The sequence below is a fragment of the Chiroxiphia lanceolata genome, chromosome 1 (assembly GCF_009829145.1).
Source record: "Chiroxiphia lanceolata isolate bChiLan1 chromosome 1, bChiLan1.pri, whole genome shotgun sequence".
Lineage (NCBI taxonomy): Eukaryota > Metazoa > Chordata > Aves > Passeriformes > Pipridae > Chiroxiphia > Chiroxiphia lanceolata.
This window is the reverse complement of record NC_045637.1, coordinates 1,381,965-1,396,659: the sequence shown is the minus strand read 5'-3', so window position 1 is coordinate 1,396,659 and position 14,695 is coordinate 1,381,965. Positions and strand designations below refer to the sequence as shown.

The window sequence follows — 14,695 nt, the reverse complement described above, 5'->3', positions numbered from 1 at the left end:
ACGTGGGGGGGGCGTTTTCCACCCTCTTCTCCCATAGGACCCCCATGGGCACCCCTGGACTATGGGGGGGTCCTCCAAATTGGGGTGGGGGGTTCCACAGTTTGTCCGTGGGCATGCGGGGGGTTTCCCAACCTCTTCTTCCCATTGGACCCTCATGGGCACCCCTGGACTATGGGGGGGGTCCCCCAAATTTGGGACGGGGGTCCCACTATTTGTCTGTGGGGATGGGGGGTGTCTCCCGCCCTCTTCTCCCCACGGGACCCCCATGGGCACCCCTGGGACTATGGGATGGTCCCCTCAGTGGGATTGGTCCCCCAGATTTGGGGGGGGGGGGGGTGTCCCCAAATTTGTCCATAGATTTTGGGGGGGGGTTCCCACCCTCTTCTCCTTATAGGACACCCTTGGTCATCCCTGGGACTATGGGGATCCCCCAAATTTAGGGCACCGCCTTTCTCGGTGTGGGGGTGGTTTTTGGGGCATGAAGGTCAAGTTCTGGGGGGGTTCTCACACTCTTTTTTCATCCCTTTCACCCCAAATTCCCCCCTCTCTGGGCCCCCACCCTGCGCTGGGAGCACCCCAGGGGCTGAGGGCTCGTTTTGGGGTGTCTGTGGGCACCTCCATAGGGGACGAGGAGGGGGTTTGGGGCCACCCTCCATCACCAACCTCCCGAATATTTCCCACAGGAGGAGCTGTGGGAGACCTGGATGAGGCTGGCACTGGATGAGACCCCTGTGGTCCAGCTCCTGGAGGACGTTGCCCACCGGATGGGTACGAGCCGGCTCTGGAATGCTGGGACATCCCCCACCTTGGGATTGATCCAGGGATGCTGAGAATTCCCCGTATCCCACCTTGGGATCGATCCAAGGTGCTGAGAATTCCCCATATCCCACCTTGGGATTGATCCAAGGATGCTGAGACATCCCCATATCCCACCTTGGGATTGATCCAAGGCTGCTGAGAATCCCCCTGTCCCACTTTGGGATCGATCCAAGGATGCTGAAACATCCCCATATCCCACCTTGGGATTGATCCAAGGATGCTGAGATATCCCCTGCTTTGGGATTCATCCAAGGAATGCTGAGACATCCCCCTGTCCCACCTTAGGATTGATCCAAGGATGCTGAGACATCCCCCTGGGTTTGGGATTGATCCAAGGATGCTGAGAATCCCCCTGTCTCACCTTGGGGTCGATCCAACCTCTTATCCCTCCTCCACAGGGAATGGGAGAAGCCGGGGGGCCGCAGAGCTCCGGGAAGGACACCAGGTTTTCCCATCCCACCTCCCTCAGGAGCAGGAAAGACCTCGGGATGTTTATCCCCGACGAGGTGGGAACCCGGCAAACCCCATTCCCAGCTTTTTTCACTTTCCCAGGCTCATCCCACCTCCGTATCCATCTTTCCCACCCGCAGAGAGTGCCCTGGTCCTTCAAGAGGTGATGGAGAAGCTGCAGAGGCTCAACCAGAGCCTGGAGCTGACGCTGGAGGCCTTGGAGGACTCACGAAGCCGGCTGGAAAACCACCTGGAGCACCTCAAGGCCGTTCCCAACCCGGATGGTGAGCGGGAATAGGGGCTGGAGCGCGGATGGGAGCCAGTGGGTGCCAATTCCAGGTTTTTCCACCCCATCCCACAGGTCAGAGCCCAAGTGCCACCTCCACCTTCATCCCACCCGGCTCCTACTCGGCGCTGCTGGTTCTTCTCCTGGTGCTGGCGCTGCTCTGGGTGATCCTCCTCCTCCTTTTCCTGGCTTCCAGAGCCCTCGGAATCCCGGAGCTCTCCGCTCTCCTGGTCCTTACTGTGGCAGGTGGGGACAGATGTGGGGGAGCCTGGATGGGGACACACCACCCTGGGGGTGCTCTGCTCTCTCCCACCCTCCTGTTGTCCTGCAGGACAATGGCTGGTGGCATCCAGAGGGATCCAGCCGGTGGTTTCCCAGGAAAAACCCCCTCACCGGCTCACCTCCACCCCAGAGAGGTAGGAGAGGGTTGAGGGGGTGGGCGTGGCACCCTTGGGAGCCAGTGGGACCTGTCCTGGGCGTCCCATCCTGGATGTCCCGTCCTGGAAGTCCCATCCTTGGTGTTCCATCCTGGATGTCCCATCCTGGAGCCACCTGGCAGAGGTTCCCAGGAAGGGACAGGACACACCTTAATGGCTTTCCTATGGATTTGGGGCACCTCATCCCAGCTCCCTGCCCTGTTTCTGCTCAGATGTCCCATCCTTGGTATCCCATCCTGGAAGTCCCATCCTGGAGCCACCTGGCAAGAGGTTCCCGGGAAGGGACAGGACACATCCGAGTGGCTTTCCCATGGATTTTGAGCACCTCACCTGAGCTCCCTGCTCTATTTCTGCTCAGAAATCCCATCCTTGGTGTTCCATTCTGGATATTCCATCCTGGAGACATCTGGCAGAGGTTCCCGGGAAGGGACAGGACACACCTTGATGGCTTTCCTATGGATCTTGGGCACCTCATCCCAGCTCCCTACCCTGTTTCTGCTTGGATGTCTCCTCCCAGATGTCCCATCCTGGAGCCATCTGGCAGAGATTCCCAGGAAGGGACAGGACACATCCTGGTGGCTTTCCTATGGATTTTGGGCACCTATTTCTGCTTGGGTGTCCCATCTTTGGTGTCTCATCCTTGGTGTCCCATCCTGGAGACATCTGGCAGAGGTTCCTGGGGACAGGACACACCTTGATGGCTTTCCTATGGATTTTGGGCACCTATTTCTGCTTGGGTGTCCCATCTTTGGTGTCTTGTCCTTGGTGTCCCATCCTGGAGCCACCTGGCAGAGGTTCCTGGGAAGGGACAGGACACACCTTGATGGCTTTCCTATGGATTTTGGGCACCTGTTTCTGCTTGGGTGTCCCACCCTGGATGTCCCACCCTGGATGTTCCATCCCTGGTGTCCCATCCTGGATGCCCCATCCTGGAGCTTCCTGGCAGAGGTTCCCAGGAAGGGACAGGACACACCTCGATTGTCCACCTTGATGGACATCTTGGTGGCTTCCCTACAGATTTGAGGCACCTCATCCCAGCTCCCTGCCCTGTTCCTGCTCGGAGAAGGGGGTGGAGAGACTGGAGAGCTGCTCACAGACCATGGTGGTGGTGACACAGGAGCCGATTTTCCTTCTTCCCACGCAGGGAATGCGACCTGGAGCTGCTGCAGGAGGAGCTGGACAGGATGGAGATGAGCTGCGTGCGAGGTGACCACGCTGTGGGAGGTGTGGGGATCCAGGACACGGATCCAAAGCCCTGGCATGTCCCCCCATCCACTGTCCCCATCCAGTGTCATCCCAGAGAGTCCCCAAGCTCTGCCAGGGCACGTGGCACCATTCCAAGTGTCCCCAACCTCCACTAGGAGCACTGGGAGGTGTCTCCATGTCCTTCCAGAGCCCTCGTACCCGGAGCAGCCCCAGGACATTCCCGGCTCCGTAGGATGGGTGTCACCTGTTCCTGGTGGCCGGAGGGCAACGCGGAGCTCACGTGGGGTAAGTGGTGCTGGATGGGATGTCCCCAAATTGGGGTTGTCCCTCAAAAACCTGCTCTTTGGGAATGGGTTTTGGTTATGGAATCATGGGATGGGTTTGAGGATTTGGGAATGGATTTTGGTCAGGTAATTAGGGGATGGGATTGGGGATTTGGGAGTGGATTTTAGTCATGGAATCATGGGATAGGTTTGGGGATTGGGAATGGATTTCAGTCACAGAATCATGGGATGGGACTGGGGATTTCGGAATGGATTTTGGTCACAGAATCATGGGATGGATTTGAGAATGGATTTTGGTCATAAAATCATGGGATGAGTTTGGGGATTTGGGAATGGATTTTGGTCATAAAATCATGGGATGAGTTTGGGGATTTGGGAATGGATTTTGGTCATAAAATCATGGGATGAGTTTGGGGATTTGGGAATGGATTTTGGTCATAAAATCATGGGATGAGTTTGGGGATTTGGGAATGGATTTTGGTCATGAAATCATGGGATGAGTTTGGGGATTTGGGAATGGATTTTGGTCAGGGAATCAGGGGATGGGATTGGGGATTTGGGAGTAGATTTGGGAATTTGGGAATGGATTTTGGTCATAAAGTCATGGGATGAGTTTGGGGATTTGGGAATGGATTTTGGTCAGGGAATCAGGGGATGGGATTGAGGATTTGGGAATGGATTTTGGTCAGGGAATCAGGGGATGGGATTGGGGATTTGGGAGTGGATTTTAGTCATAGAATCAGGGGATGTATTTGGGAATGGATTTTGGTCATAAAATCATAGGATGGGTTTGGGGATTTGGGAGTGGATTTTGGTTAGGGAATTGGGATGGGATTGGGGATTTGGGAATGGATTTTGGTCATAAAATCATAGGATGGATTTAGGGATTTGGGAATGGATTTTGATCAGGGAATCATGGGATAGATTTGGGGATTTGGGAATGGATTTTGGTCATAAAGTCATAGGATGGGTTTGGGGATTTGGGAATGGATTTTGGTCAGGGAATCGGGATGGGATTGGGGATTTGGGAATGGATTTTGGTCAGGGAATCATGGGATGGGATTGGGGATTTGGGAATGGATTTTGGTCAGGGAATCATGGGATGAGTTTGGGGATTTGGGAATGGATTTTGGTCATAAAATAATGGGATGGGTTTGAGGATTTGGGAATGGATTTTGATCAGGGAATCAGGGGATGAGTTTGGGAATTTGGGAATGGATTTTGGTCATAAAATCATAGGATGGATTTAGGGATTTGGGAATGGATTTTGGTCAGGGAATCATGAGATAGATTTGGGGATTTGGGAGTGCGTTTTGCTCAGGGAATCATGGGATAGATTTGGAGATTTGGGAGTGGATTTTGGCCACAGAACCACAGGATGCGTTGGAAGGGCCTCTTAAACCCCTTCTTCCCCAACCAGGCGACGCCAGAGCCGGTCACGGACGCCGGGAAGCGCCGGGAGCCCAATCCTTGCATCCCAAGGGCCACCACGTGAGCTCCGACCACCCAGGCTGTCCCTTCCCCAGGGCCTGGTGTCACCCCAGCGTGGGCTGTGGCCTCCTGGGGGGTCTGACGGGTGTGTCCCCTGCAGGTCCCTGCTGTCCCCACGCTCCCCGTGCCGGGCGCTCACCAGGGCCGGGCAGCGATGCCGGAAGAAAGCCATTCCCGGGAAGGACTTGTGCCACATCCACGCCTCTGGCAGCAGCTTGGCCACGGATTCACCCCCTGGTTTTGACCCTCCACCCCCTCCCTGAGGGCTTTTAAACCCCTTTTTTTAATTTTTTTTTGGCTCTCCCAGATCCCGGTGGAGAACACATGGATGCCGTTGGATGTGGGTTCAGGGCAGAGGCTCCTCGTCCCGCCAGTTTTAGGTTATTTGCATATATTTGGTTATTTGCATATATTTTAATAAACGCCACATTTCCAGCTGGAGTCTTTCCCACTCTGGTCCCCCCTTATCCCGTGGGATCATCCCCATGTGCCAGGAGCCAGCAGCGAATCCCTTGGCTGCCATCCCTGTGCCGTGGAATCCCGATGCCCTTCCCGTTATTAGGCCTAATTCCAGGTAATTAGCACAGCTCATTAACAGCTCACCCTCCTCTTGGACACCACCATGGTGGCTCCTTCCTACCACCTAATTTGGGATCCCTTTGGGATACTCCGACCTTCCCGCCCCTCCCTGCCCTGGGCGTCCCGCGCCGCTCCCGGCACGGGGCAGGAATGTGGGAGCTGCTCCCTGGGCTCCTGGTTTTTTTCCCTTTGGAATTGTCCCTGTCACCCCCCCAGCCCCGTCCTCTGCCCCAGCAAAGGACAACCCTGAGTTGGAAGAGGATGATCCCGGTGATCCCGGTGCCGTCACTTCCTGGCGTCGGCGTAGTTGGCGTCGAACCAGGCACAGGTTTCCTTCACGGCTGCGGAGGGAGAAGGTGGGATTGGGAATGGATTTTGGGTCATAAAATGGGATGGGGTTGGGGGTTTGGAAAGGGATTTTGGTCCCAGAATTATGGGACGGGACTGGGGATTTGAGAAGGGATTTTGGTCAGAGAATCATGAGATGGGTTTGGGATGGATTTTGATCACAGAATCATGGGATGGATTTGGGAACTTGGGAGTGGCTTTTGGTCATAAAATCATGGGATGGGTTTGGGGATTTGGGAATGGATTTGGGAACTTGGGAGTGGCTTTTGGTCACAGAATCGTGGAATGGGTTTGGGAACTTGGGAGTGGCTTTTGGTCATAAAATCATGGGATGGGTTTGGGATGGATTTTTGGTCATGGAATCATGGGATGGGTTTGGAAATTTGGGAGTGGGTTTTTGTCCCAGAATCATGGGATGGATTTGGGAATGGATTTTGGTCAGAGAACCATGGGATAGGTTTGGGGATTTGGGAATGGATTTTGGTCACAGAATCATGGGATGGGTTTTGGGAATGGGACTGGATTTTGGTCATGGAATCATGGGATGGGTTTGGGGATTTGGGAGTGGATTTTGGTTGTAAAATCATGGGATGGGTTTGGGGATTGGGAATGGATTTTGGTCATGGAATCATGGGATGGGATTGGGAATGGGACTGGATTTTCATCATATAATTGTGGGATGGGTTTTGGGAAAGGGACTGGATTTTGGTCATAAAATCATGGGATGGGTTTGAGGATTTGGGGACAGATTTTGGTCAGAATCATGGAAAGGGTTTGGGGATTTGGGACTGGATTTTGGTCAGAATCATGGGATGGGTTTGGGGATTGGGAATGGATTTTGGTCACAGAATCATGGGATGGGATTTGGGAATGGATTTTGGTCAGGGAATCATGAAATTGTTTTTGGGATTTGGGAATGGATTTTGGCCATAAAATCATGAAATCGTTTTTGGGATTTGGGAATGGATTTTGGTCATAGAATCATGAAATCGTTTTTGGGATTTGGGAATGGATTTTGGTCATAGAATCATGAAATCGTTTTTAGGATTTGGGAATGGATTTTGGTCATAGAATCATGAAATCAGTTTGGGGATTTGGGATGGATTTTGGTCATAGAATCATGGAATGGGTTTGGGGATTTGGGAATGGATTTTGGTCAGAGAATCATGGGATGCGTTTGGGAATTTAGGAATGGATTTTGGTTGTAAAATCATGGGCTGGGATTGGGGATTTGGGAGCAGATTTTGGTCATAAAATTATGGAATGGGTTTGGGGGTTTGGGATGGATTTTGGTCACAGGATCATGGGATGGGATTTGGGAATGGATTTTGGTCATAGAATCATGGGATGACTTTGGGGATTAGGAAAGGATTTTGGTCAGAGAACCACGGGATGGGATTTGGGATGGATTTTGGTCATGGAATCATGGGATGGGTTTGGGGATTTGGGAGCAGATTTTGCTCACAGAATCATGGGATGGGACTGGAAATAGATTTTGGTCATAAAATCATGGGATGGGTTTGGGATGGATTTTTGGTCAGAGAATCATGGGATAGATTTGGAGATTTGAAAATGGATTTTGGTCAGGGAATCATGGGATAAGTCGGGGGTTTGAGGAGCAGAATTTGGTCACAGAATCATGGGATGGGACTGGGAATAGATTTTGGTCATAAAATCATGGGATGAGTTGGGGGGTTTGGGAATGGATTTTAGTCACAGAATCAAGGGATGGGTTTGGAGATTTGAGAATGGATTTTGGTCATGGAATCATGGGATGGGATTGGGAATGGGACTGGATTTTCATCATGTAATTGTGGGATGGGTTTTGGGAATGGGACTGGATTTTGGTCATAAAATCATGGGATGGGTTTGAGGATTTGGGGACAGATTTTGTTCAGAATCATGGAATGGGTTTGGGGATTGGGAATGGATTTTTGTCAGAATCATAGGATGGGTTTGGGGATTTGGGAATGGATTTTGGTCCCAGAATCATGGGATGGGTTTGAGGATTTGGGGACAGATTTTGGTCAGAATCATGGGATGGGTTTGAGGATTTGGGGACAGATTTTGGTCAGAATCATGGGATGGGTTTGGGGATTTGGGAACGGATTTTGTTCATAGAATCATGGAATGGGCTGGGTTGGAAGGGACTCTTTCAGGTCATCTCATCCAACCACCGTGCAAGGAGACACCTCCCACTATCCCAGCTTGCTCCAAGCCCCATCCAACCTGACCTTGGACACTTCCCAGGGACGGAGAAACCACCAACCTCCCTGGACACCCCGTGCCAGTGTTCCACCACCATCATCCCAAAGGATGGACCACCCTGATGCCCCCAAGGCTGGCAGAGGCAGGACCTCCATGTCCCCACCTCACCTTTCCTGAAGGGAGTGAACTGGAAGCCGGGCAGGTACCGCCGGAGTTTGGCGTTGCTGGCCGTCTTCTTGAACTGCCCGTCGGCCTTGCTGGGGTCAAACTGGGATGGCAGGGATTAAGGAGGGAAAACGGGCGTTGCTTTGCCGCCACCGTGTCCCGGTGGAGCGTGGGATTCCCCCTCGGAGCCCTCCCGGGTGAAGGATACAAGGAGCTCTCCCCGGAAATCCATGGCCTCCGCCACGGCCTCCGCCGCCTCCCGGATGGACACCTCGTCTTCTTCTCCCACTGCGGGGAAGGATGGGATCATGGCTGTTCTCTCGTGGAGAGGGGATGGACGGGGGAGGTCTGGGGGAGGGGTTCACCTGACAAAATGATGGGCTCCACCTCGTCGTATTCCCGCAGGACCCAAAGGAAGAGCCGGGCCAGGTCCTGGGGGGAAGAGCAGACAACCCCTGGGGGGGTCACTGCTGTTCCCAGCGTTCCCATTCCCAAGGAACCCAACCCAGGACAAACCAGGTGGGCTCAGACTCCTCTGGGGTCCCATTCCAGCCTTTCCAGCCTGATTCCCTGCTTCCCAAGGCCCCACCCACCAGGGAGCAGATGATGAACTCTCTCCTGGCTTTGCCCTCCCATCCCAAGGGAAACCAATCCCGAGGATGGCCCAGGACAAGCCAGGCAGACTCAGAGCCCTCTGGATCCCATTCCAGCCTTTCTAGCCCCATTCCCTGCTTCCCAAGGCCCCACACCCCAGGGAGCAGATGATGAACTGTCTCCTGGCTTTGCCCTTCCAGCCCCATTCCCTGCTTCCCAAACCAGGGAATAGTAGATGAACTCTTTCCTGGCTTTGCCCTCCCATCCCAAGGGAAACCAATCCCGAGGATGGCCCAGGACAAACCGGGAGGACTCAGACCCCTCTGGGTCCCATTCCAGCCCTTCCAGCCCCATTCCCTGCTTCCCAAGGCCCCACCCACCAGGGAGTAGATGAGGAACTGTCTCCTGGCTTTGCCCTCCCATCCCAAGGGAACCAACCTCGAGAATGGCCCAGGACAAACCGGGAGGACTCAGACCCCTCTGGGTCGCATTCCAGCCCTTCCAGCCCCATTCCCTGCTTCCCAAGGCCACACACCCCAGGGGATAGATGCACTTTTGGGTTTGCCTTCCCATCCCAAGCGAATCCAACCCCAAGGATGTCCCAGGCAGGCTCAGACCCCTCTGGGGTCCCACCACAAGTCTTTCCAGCCCCATTCCCTGCTTCCCAAGGCCCCACCCACCAGGGAGCAGATGATGAACTCTCTCCTGGCTTTGTCCTCCCATCCCAAGGGAAACAAACCCTGAGGATGGCCCAGGACAAGCCAGGCAGACTCAGACCCCTCTGGATCCCCTTCCAGCTTTTCCAGCCCCATTCCCTGCTTCCCAAGGCCCCACACCCCAGGGAGCAGATGATGAACTGTCTCCTGGCTTTGCCCTTCCAGCCCCATTCCCTGCTTCCCAAACCAGGGAATAGTAGATGAACTCTCTCCTGGCTTTGCCCTCCCATCCCAAGGGAAACAAACCCCGAGGATGGCCCAGGACAAACCGGGAGGACTCAGACCCCTCTGGGTCGCATTCCAGCCCTTCCAGCCCCATTCCCTGCTTCCCAAGGCCACACACCCCAGGGGGTAGATGCACTTTTGGGTTTGCCTTCCCATCCCAAGCGAACCCAACCCCAAGGATGTCCCAGGCAGGCTCAGACCCCTCTGGGGTCCCACCACAAGTCTTTCCAGCCCCATTCCCTGCTTCCCAAGGCCCCACCCACCAGGGAGTAGATGAGGAACTGTCTCCTGGCTTTGCCCTCCCATCCCAAGGGAACCAACCCTGAGAATGGCCCAGGACAAGCCAGGCAGCCGCAGACCCCTCTGAGGTCCCATTCCAGCCTTTCCAGCCCCATTCTCTGCTTCCCAAGGCCCCACCCACCAGGGAGTAGATGAACTGCCTCCTGGGCTTTCCCGTTCCCCACACGGTCAGAGCGGAGCCAGACTCTGTGGGAGGAAGGAGCGCGGCTGTCACCACCTCGCGGAGCAGGTGGAGAGTTGGAAAACCCCTCCCAACCCCTCTCCCTTCCCAAAAACCACCCCCCCCCCCCCAGGAGTCCTGCCACCCTCACGTTTGGCCAGGTGGACCTTGTGGATGAGCCCCGGCAGGACGTGGCCGTCCTCGATGTTGAAGTTGTCGTGCGGCCCGAAGACGTTGGTGGGAATGACGGCGGTGAAGCACCGGCCGTGCTGCTCGGAATAACCCCTGGATGGCAGCAGGGACGGGATATCAGCCACTGGAACAGCCTCACAAGACCCCAGCCAGCAGTACTGATCCCAGGTATCTCTCCCCAGCTTCCACCCCGGCGCCGTTTAAATCCCGGGAATCCCACGAGATTCCTGCTGCCTTGATAACCAAGGGGTGCTTCTACCTTGGGAAGGGGCTCCTGCGTGTCCCTCCCTCACCTGTTCTGGATGTCAATCATCCTCTTGGCGTAGGAGTAGCCGAAGTTGGAGCTGTGAGGGGGTCCGTTGTGGATCTGGGAATACGGGAGCGGAGCGTTAAGCGGGGAAGGGACGTTCCCTGGAATGTCGTGCGGGGACGGGAGCGCTCACCATGGTCTCGTCAATGGGATATGTGGTCTTGTCTGGGAAGATGCAGGTGGAGAGGCAGGAGACCACCTTCTCCACCCCCATCTCGTGGGCCGAGTGCAGGACGTTGTCGTTGATGTGGATGTTTGTCCTCTGGGAAAGGAGAGATTTGTCGGGATCATGGGATGGAGATTCCCCAAATCCCTTCGTTGCCCGGTGAGCGATGGCTCGTTAATAATTCCCAGAGCCACCAAAACTCTTGGCTGTGGAATCAGAACAAGCCCCCTATCCCTGCGTCCCCATAGCCCCCATCCCAGGGATCCCGATGGTGCCAGTTTTCTGTGTGCTCACCCAGAAATCCAGGTTGGAGCGGATGTTCTTGAAGAGGCCCCCGACCATGGCGGCCAAGTGGATGACGTGGGTGGGCCTGTGCCTCTCAAACAGGGCCTTGGTCTCGGAGCTGCTCCTGGAATGGGAAATTTGGGGGCTCTGGGGGGGTCAACAGAGCAGGTCAGGGCGTTTCCGAGGGAAAAATCCAATCCTGGGATGGGAATCCAAGGAAAAACCCAATCCTGGGAGGGGAATCCAAGGAAAAACCCAATCCTGGGAGGGGAATCCAAGGAAAAACCCAATCCTGGGAGGGGAATCCAAGGAAAAACCCAATCCTGGGAGGGGAATCCAAGGAAAAACCCAATCCTGGGCTGGGATATTTTGGGATTCAGTGAAGTCAACAGAGCAGATTAGGACTTTTCCAATGAAAATCTCAGTCCTGGGAGGAAAAATTTGGGGGTTTGGTGGCAGACTGGGGGGTTTCCAAGAAAAGAGCCAATCCTGGGATGGGAAATTTTGGGGATCAGTGGCAGACCTGCGGGGGGTTCCAAGGCAAAACCCAATCCTGGGATGGGAAATTTGGAGGGTTGGTGGGGTCAACAGAGCAGATTGTGGGATTTCCAAAGAAAAACCCAATCCTGGGATGGGAAATTTAGGGGGTTCTGTGGGGTCAACAGAGCAGACTGTGGGGTTTCTGAGAAAAAATCCAATCCTGGTGTAGGAAATTTGGGAGGTTTGATGGCAGAATGGGGGGGTTTCCAAGGCAAAACCCAATCCTGGGATGGGATATTTTGGGGTTTACCAGAGCAGGTTGTGGGGGATCCCGAGGAAAATATCCCGACTCACGTCAGGTCGGCGTCCCGGGAGGACACGAAGATCCAGCGCTCGTCCGGCCGCCCCTCCCCATCTTCCACCACCTTCTGGATGGCTTTTCCCACCAAGCCGGTGCCCCCCGTCACCAGGATGCGCTTGGTCACCTCTGTCATGGCCCAGGTCCTGCAGGGGGACACGGGGGGGGGGCATTTTCTGGGGGAGTTTTTGGGTGTTTGTGGGAGAAGGGAAGCGGGAGGGGAGGGGAGAGGAGGGGAGGGGCGGGTTCTGACGTGGCACCCGCAGTCAGCAGGTGGGGACAGCAGAGGTGGCACCCGGGTGGTGGCACCCGGGCCCGGGGCCAGACCTGCCACGTGGGGACACCTGGGACGAGTGGGAGGGGCGGCTGCAGCCTCAGGGCTGGGCCCCAAATCACCCCCAAATCAACCCCAAATCAACCCCTGCACCCCAAAATCACCCCCAAATCACCTTCGGCACCCCAAAATCACCCCCAAATCTCCCTCTGCACCCCCAAATCACCCCCAGGGCTGGGCCCCAAATCACCCCCTGCACCCCCAAATCACCCCGGGGCTGGACCCCAAATCACCCCCTGCACCCCCAAATCACCCCAGAGCTGGACTCCAAATCAACCCCTGCACCCCTAAATCACCCCCATCACCCTCAAATCAACGCCTGCACCCCCACATCACCCCCAGGGCTGGACCTCAAACCACCTCTGCCATCCCAAATCAACCCCTGCACCCCCAAATCACCCTCTGTACCCCCAAATCTCCCCCTGCACCCCCAAATCACCCCCAGGGCTGGGCCCCAAATCACCTCTGCATCCCCAAATCAACCCCAGGGCTGGGCCCCAAATCTCCCCTTGCACCCTCAAATCACCCCTGTGCTCCCAAATCACCCCCTGCACCCCCAAATCACCCCCATGCCTGGGCCCCAAATCAACCCTGTACCCCCAAATCACCCCCTGCATCCTCAAATCTCCTCCTGCACTCCCAGGGGTCTGCCCCAAATCGTCTCCTGCACCCCTAAATCATCTCCTGTACCCCAAATCTCCCCTTGCACCCCCAGGGCTGCCCCCACAAATCCCTCCCTGCACCCCAAGTCTTCTCCTGCACCCCCAGGGCTGCACCTCAAATAACTCCCTGCACCCACCCCAAATCCCTCCCTGCACCCCAGGTCTCCTTCTGCACCCCAAGTCCCAGTTCTGCTCCTCATGCCTCCCCTGCACCCCCAAATCCCAGGTCTACATGCAGACCTCACCCCTTAAGCCGAGCCCAAGATCGGCACCCCACACTAAGCCCGGCACCCCAAATCCCAGGTGTGCACTTCAAAACTCCCCCGCACCCCAAACCCCAGCTCTGCACCCACGCGTGCACCCCAAACCTCCCCTGCACCCCAAACCCCAGGTTTCCACCCCAAAAACCAAGCCTGCACCCAGGTGCGCTCCCTGTATCCCAAATCCCATCTGTGCACCCACGCCCGCACCCCAAACCTCCCCTGCACCCCAAACCCCAGGTTTCCACCCCAAAAACCAAGTCTGCACCCAGGTGTGCGCCCTGCACCCCAAATCCCAGCTCTGCACCCTGTCCTGATCCCCTCTGCCCCCCAAATCCCACTCCTGCACCCCCCTCCTCCCGCTGCGCCCCCCCCCCCCCCCCAACCCCGAACCTCCCACCCCCCTGCCCTCCTGCCCCCCCACTTTGGGGACCCCTCCCGCTTCTATTCCCCCCCGACCCCCCAGTTTGGGGGTGCTCCTAAACCCCCAAATGGCCCTTTAATGGGGCGGGGGGCGCGTCTCACCCTCGGCTGCGCTCGGGGCCGCTCGGCTGCGCTCGGAACCGCTCGGGAGGTGCTCGGCTGCGCTCGGGACTACTCGGGTTGGCTCGGAGGGGGTTCGGCTGCGCTCGGGTGAGTTCGGGTGCGCTCGGCTGGGTTCGGGTCGGCTCGGAGGGTGCTCGGCTGGGTTCGTCCTCTTCCGCTGCCGTCACCGGGCTCTGCCGCGTGGCTTGTCGGGAAATGTAGTCCCTGCCCGGGTACAGGAGCAGGGAATGGGGTGCAAGGACAGGGAATAGGGTGCAGGGAAGGGAAGAGGGCTAAGGGGAGGAGGTGTAAGGAAGGAAGGGTGCAGGGGAAAAAAGCGGGGAAAAGGAGAGGGAAGGTTTGGGAAGGGAAGGTTTGGGAAGGGAAGGTTTGAGAAGGGAAGGGAAGGTTTGAGAAGGGAAGGGAAGGTTTGGGAAGGTTAGGGAAGGTTTGGGAAGGTTAGGGAAGGTTTGGCAAGGTTAGGGAAGGTTTGGCAAGGTTAGGGAAGGTTTGGGAAGGGAAGGTTTGGGAAGGGAAGGTTTGGGAAGGGAAGGGAAGGTTTGGGAAGGTTTGGGAAGGTTTGGGAAGGTTTGGGAAGGGAAGGGAAGGGAAGGGAAGGGAAGGGAAGGGAAGGGAAGGGTGGGCAATGAACATGGAATGGGGAAGGGAACGAGGTGCAGGGGCAGGGAAGGGGATGCAAGAGAGGGAAGGGGAGTGCAGGGAAGTGGGAAGAGAAGGGGTGCAGGGGAAGGAAAAGGGGGTGAGAGGACAGGGAAGGGGAGATGGGAAGGGGCTACAAGGGGGTGTAGGGACAGGTAAAGGGACTCAGGGCAGGAGGTGCAGGGAAGGGAAAGG

General features: G+C 56.1%; 2 protein-coding genes across 4 annotated transcripts; one reads left to right on the top strand and one right to left on the bottom strand.

Moving 5' to 3' along the window:
- The first annotated feature begins 689 nt into the window (after positions 1–689).
- LOC116789522 lies at positions 690–5,245 on the top strand. 3 transcript variants are annotated; one of them, XM_032693450.1, is made up of 9 exons: positions 690–768; positions 1,218–1,325; positions 1,410–1,553; positions 1,631–1,801; positions 1,887–1,971; positions 3,137–3,216; positions 3,386–3,483; positions 4,903–4,973; positions 5,074–5,245. In XM_032693450.1, exons 1-9 carry the CDS (start codon positions 705–707, stop codon positions 5,234–5,236), a joined length of 984 nt encoding a protein of 327 aa, XP_032549341.1. In that variant the 5' UTR covers positions 690–704; the 3' UTR covers positions 5,237–5,245. The 3 variants fall into 3 exon arrangements, with proteins under 3 accessions (XP_032549341.1, XP_032549331.1, XP_032549322.1); XM_032693440.1 differs by lacking the exon at positions 690–768 and having other exon boundaries at positions 898–1,325; positions 3,137–3,198; XM_032693431.1 differs by lacking the exon at positions 690–768 and having other exon boundaries at positions 898–1,325.
- Positions 5,246–5,372: 127 nt separating this feature from the next.
- Positions 5,373–13,957, bottom strand: LOC116789540 (GDP-L-fucose synthase-like). The gene is made up of 11 exons (XM_032693474.1): positions 13,841–13,957; positions 12,056–12,205; positions 11,231–11,345; positions 10,904–11,032; positions 10,754–10,827; positions 10,420–10,553; positions 10,230–10,294; positions 8,639–8,705; positions 8,482–8,561; positions 8,277–8,376; positions 5,373–5,893 (listed from the first exon to the last, which is right to left on the bottom strand). Exons 2-11 carry the CDS (start codon positions 12,193–12,195, stop codon positions 5,838–5,840), a joined length of 960 nt encoding a protein of 319 aa, XP_032549365.1. The 5' UTR covers positions 12,196–12,205; positions 13,841–13,957; the 3' UTR covers positions 5,373–5,837.
- Positions 13,958–14,695: the final 738 nt, after the last annotated feature.

What these genes read in the sequence shown, in the direction of transcription:
- LOC116789522 (XM_032693431.1), top strand. Translation starts at nt 1,118, where the DNA reads ATGCTGAGACATCCCCCTGGGTTTGGGATTGATCCAAGGATGCTGAGA. An exon ending in CTCACCTCCACCCCAGAGAG is followed by an intron (nt 1,972 to 3,136) that starts GTAGGAGAGGGT and finishes CTTCCCACGCAG; the next exon opens with GGAATGCGACCTGGAGCTGC. An exon ending in TGCATCCCAAGGGCCACCAC is followed by an intron (nt 4,974 to 5,073) that starts GTGAGCTCCGAC and finishes TGTCCCCTGCAG; the next exon opens with GTCCCTGCTGTCCCCACGCT.
- LOC116789540 (XM_032693474.1), bottom strand. Translation starts at nt 12,195, where the DNA reads ATGACAGAGGTGACCAAGCGCATCCTGGTGACGGGGGGCACCGGCTTG. An exon ending in CAAGGTCCACCTGGCCAAAC is followed by an intron (nt 10,295 to 10,419) that starts GTGAGGGTGGCA and finishes TTCCTCCCACAG; the next exon opens with AGTCTGGCTCCGCTCTGACC. An exon ending in GTTCACTCCCTTCAGGAAAG is followed by an intron (nt 5,894 to 8,276) that starts GTGAGGTGGGGA and finishes CTCCCTCCGCAG; the next exon opens with CCGTGAAGGAAACCTGTGCC.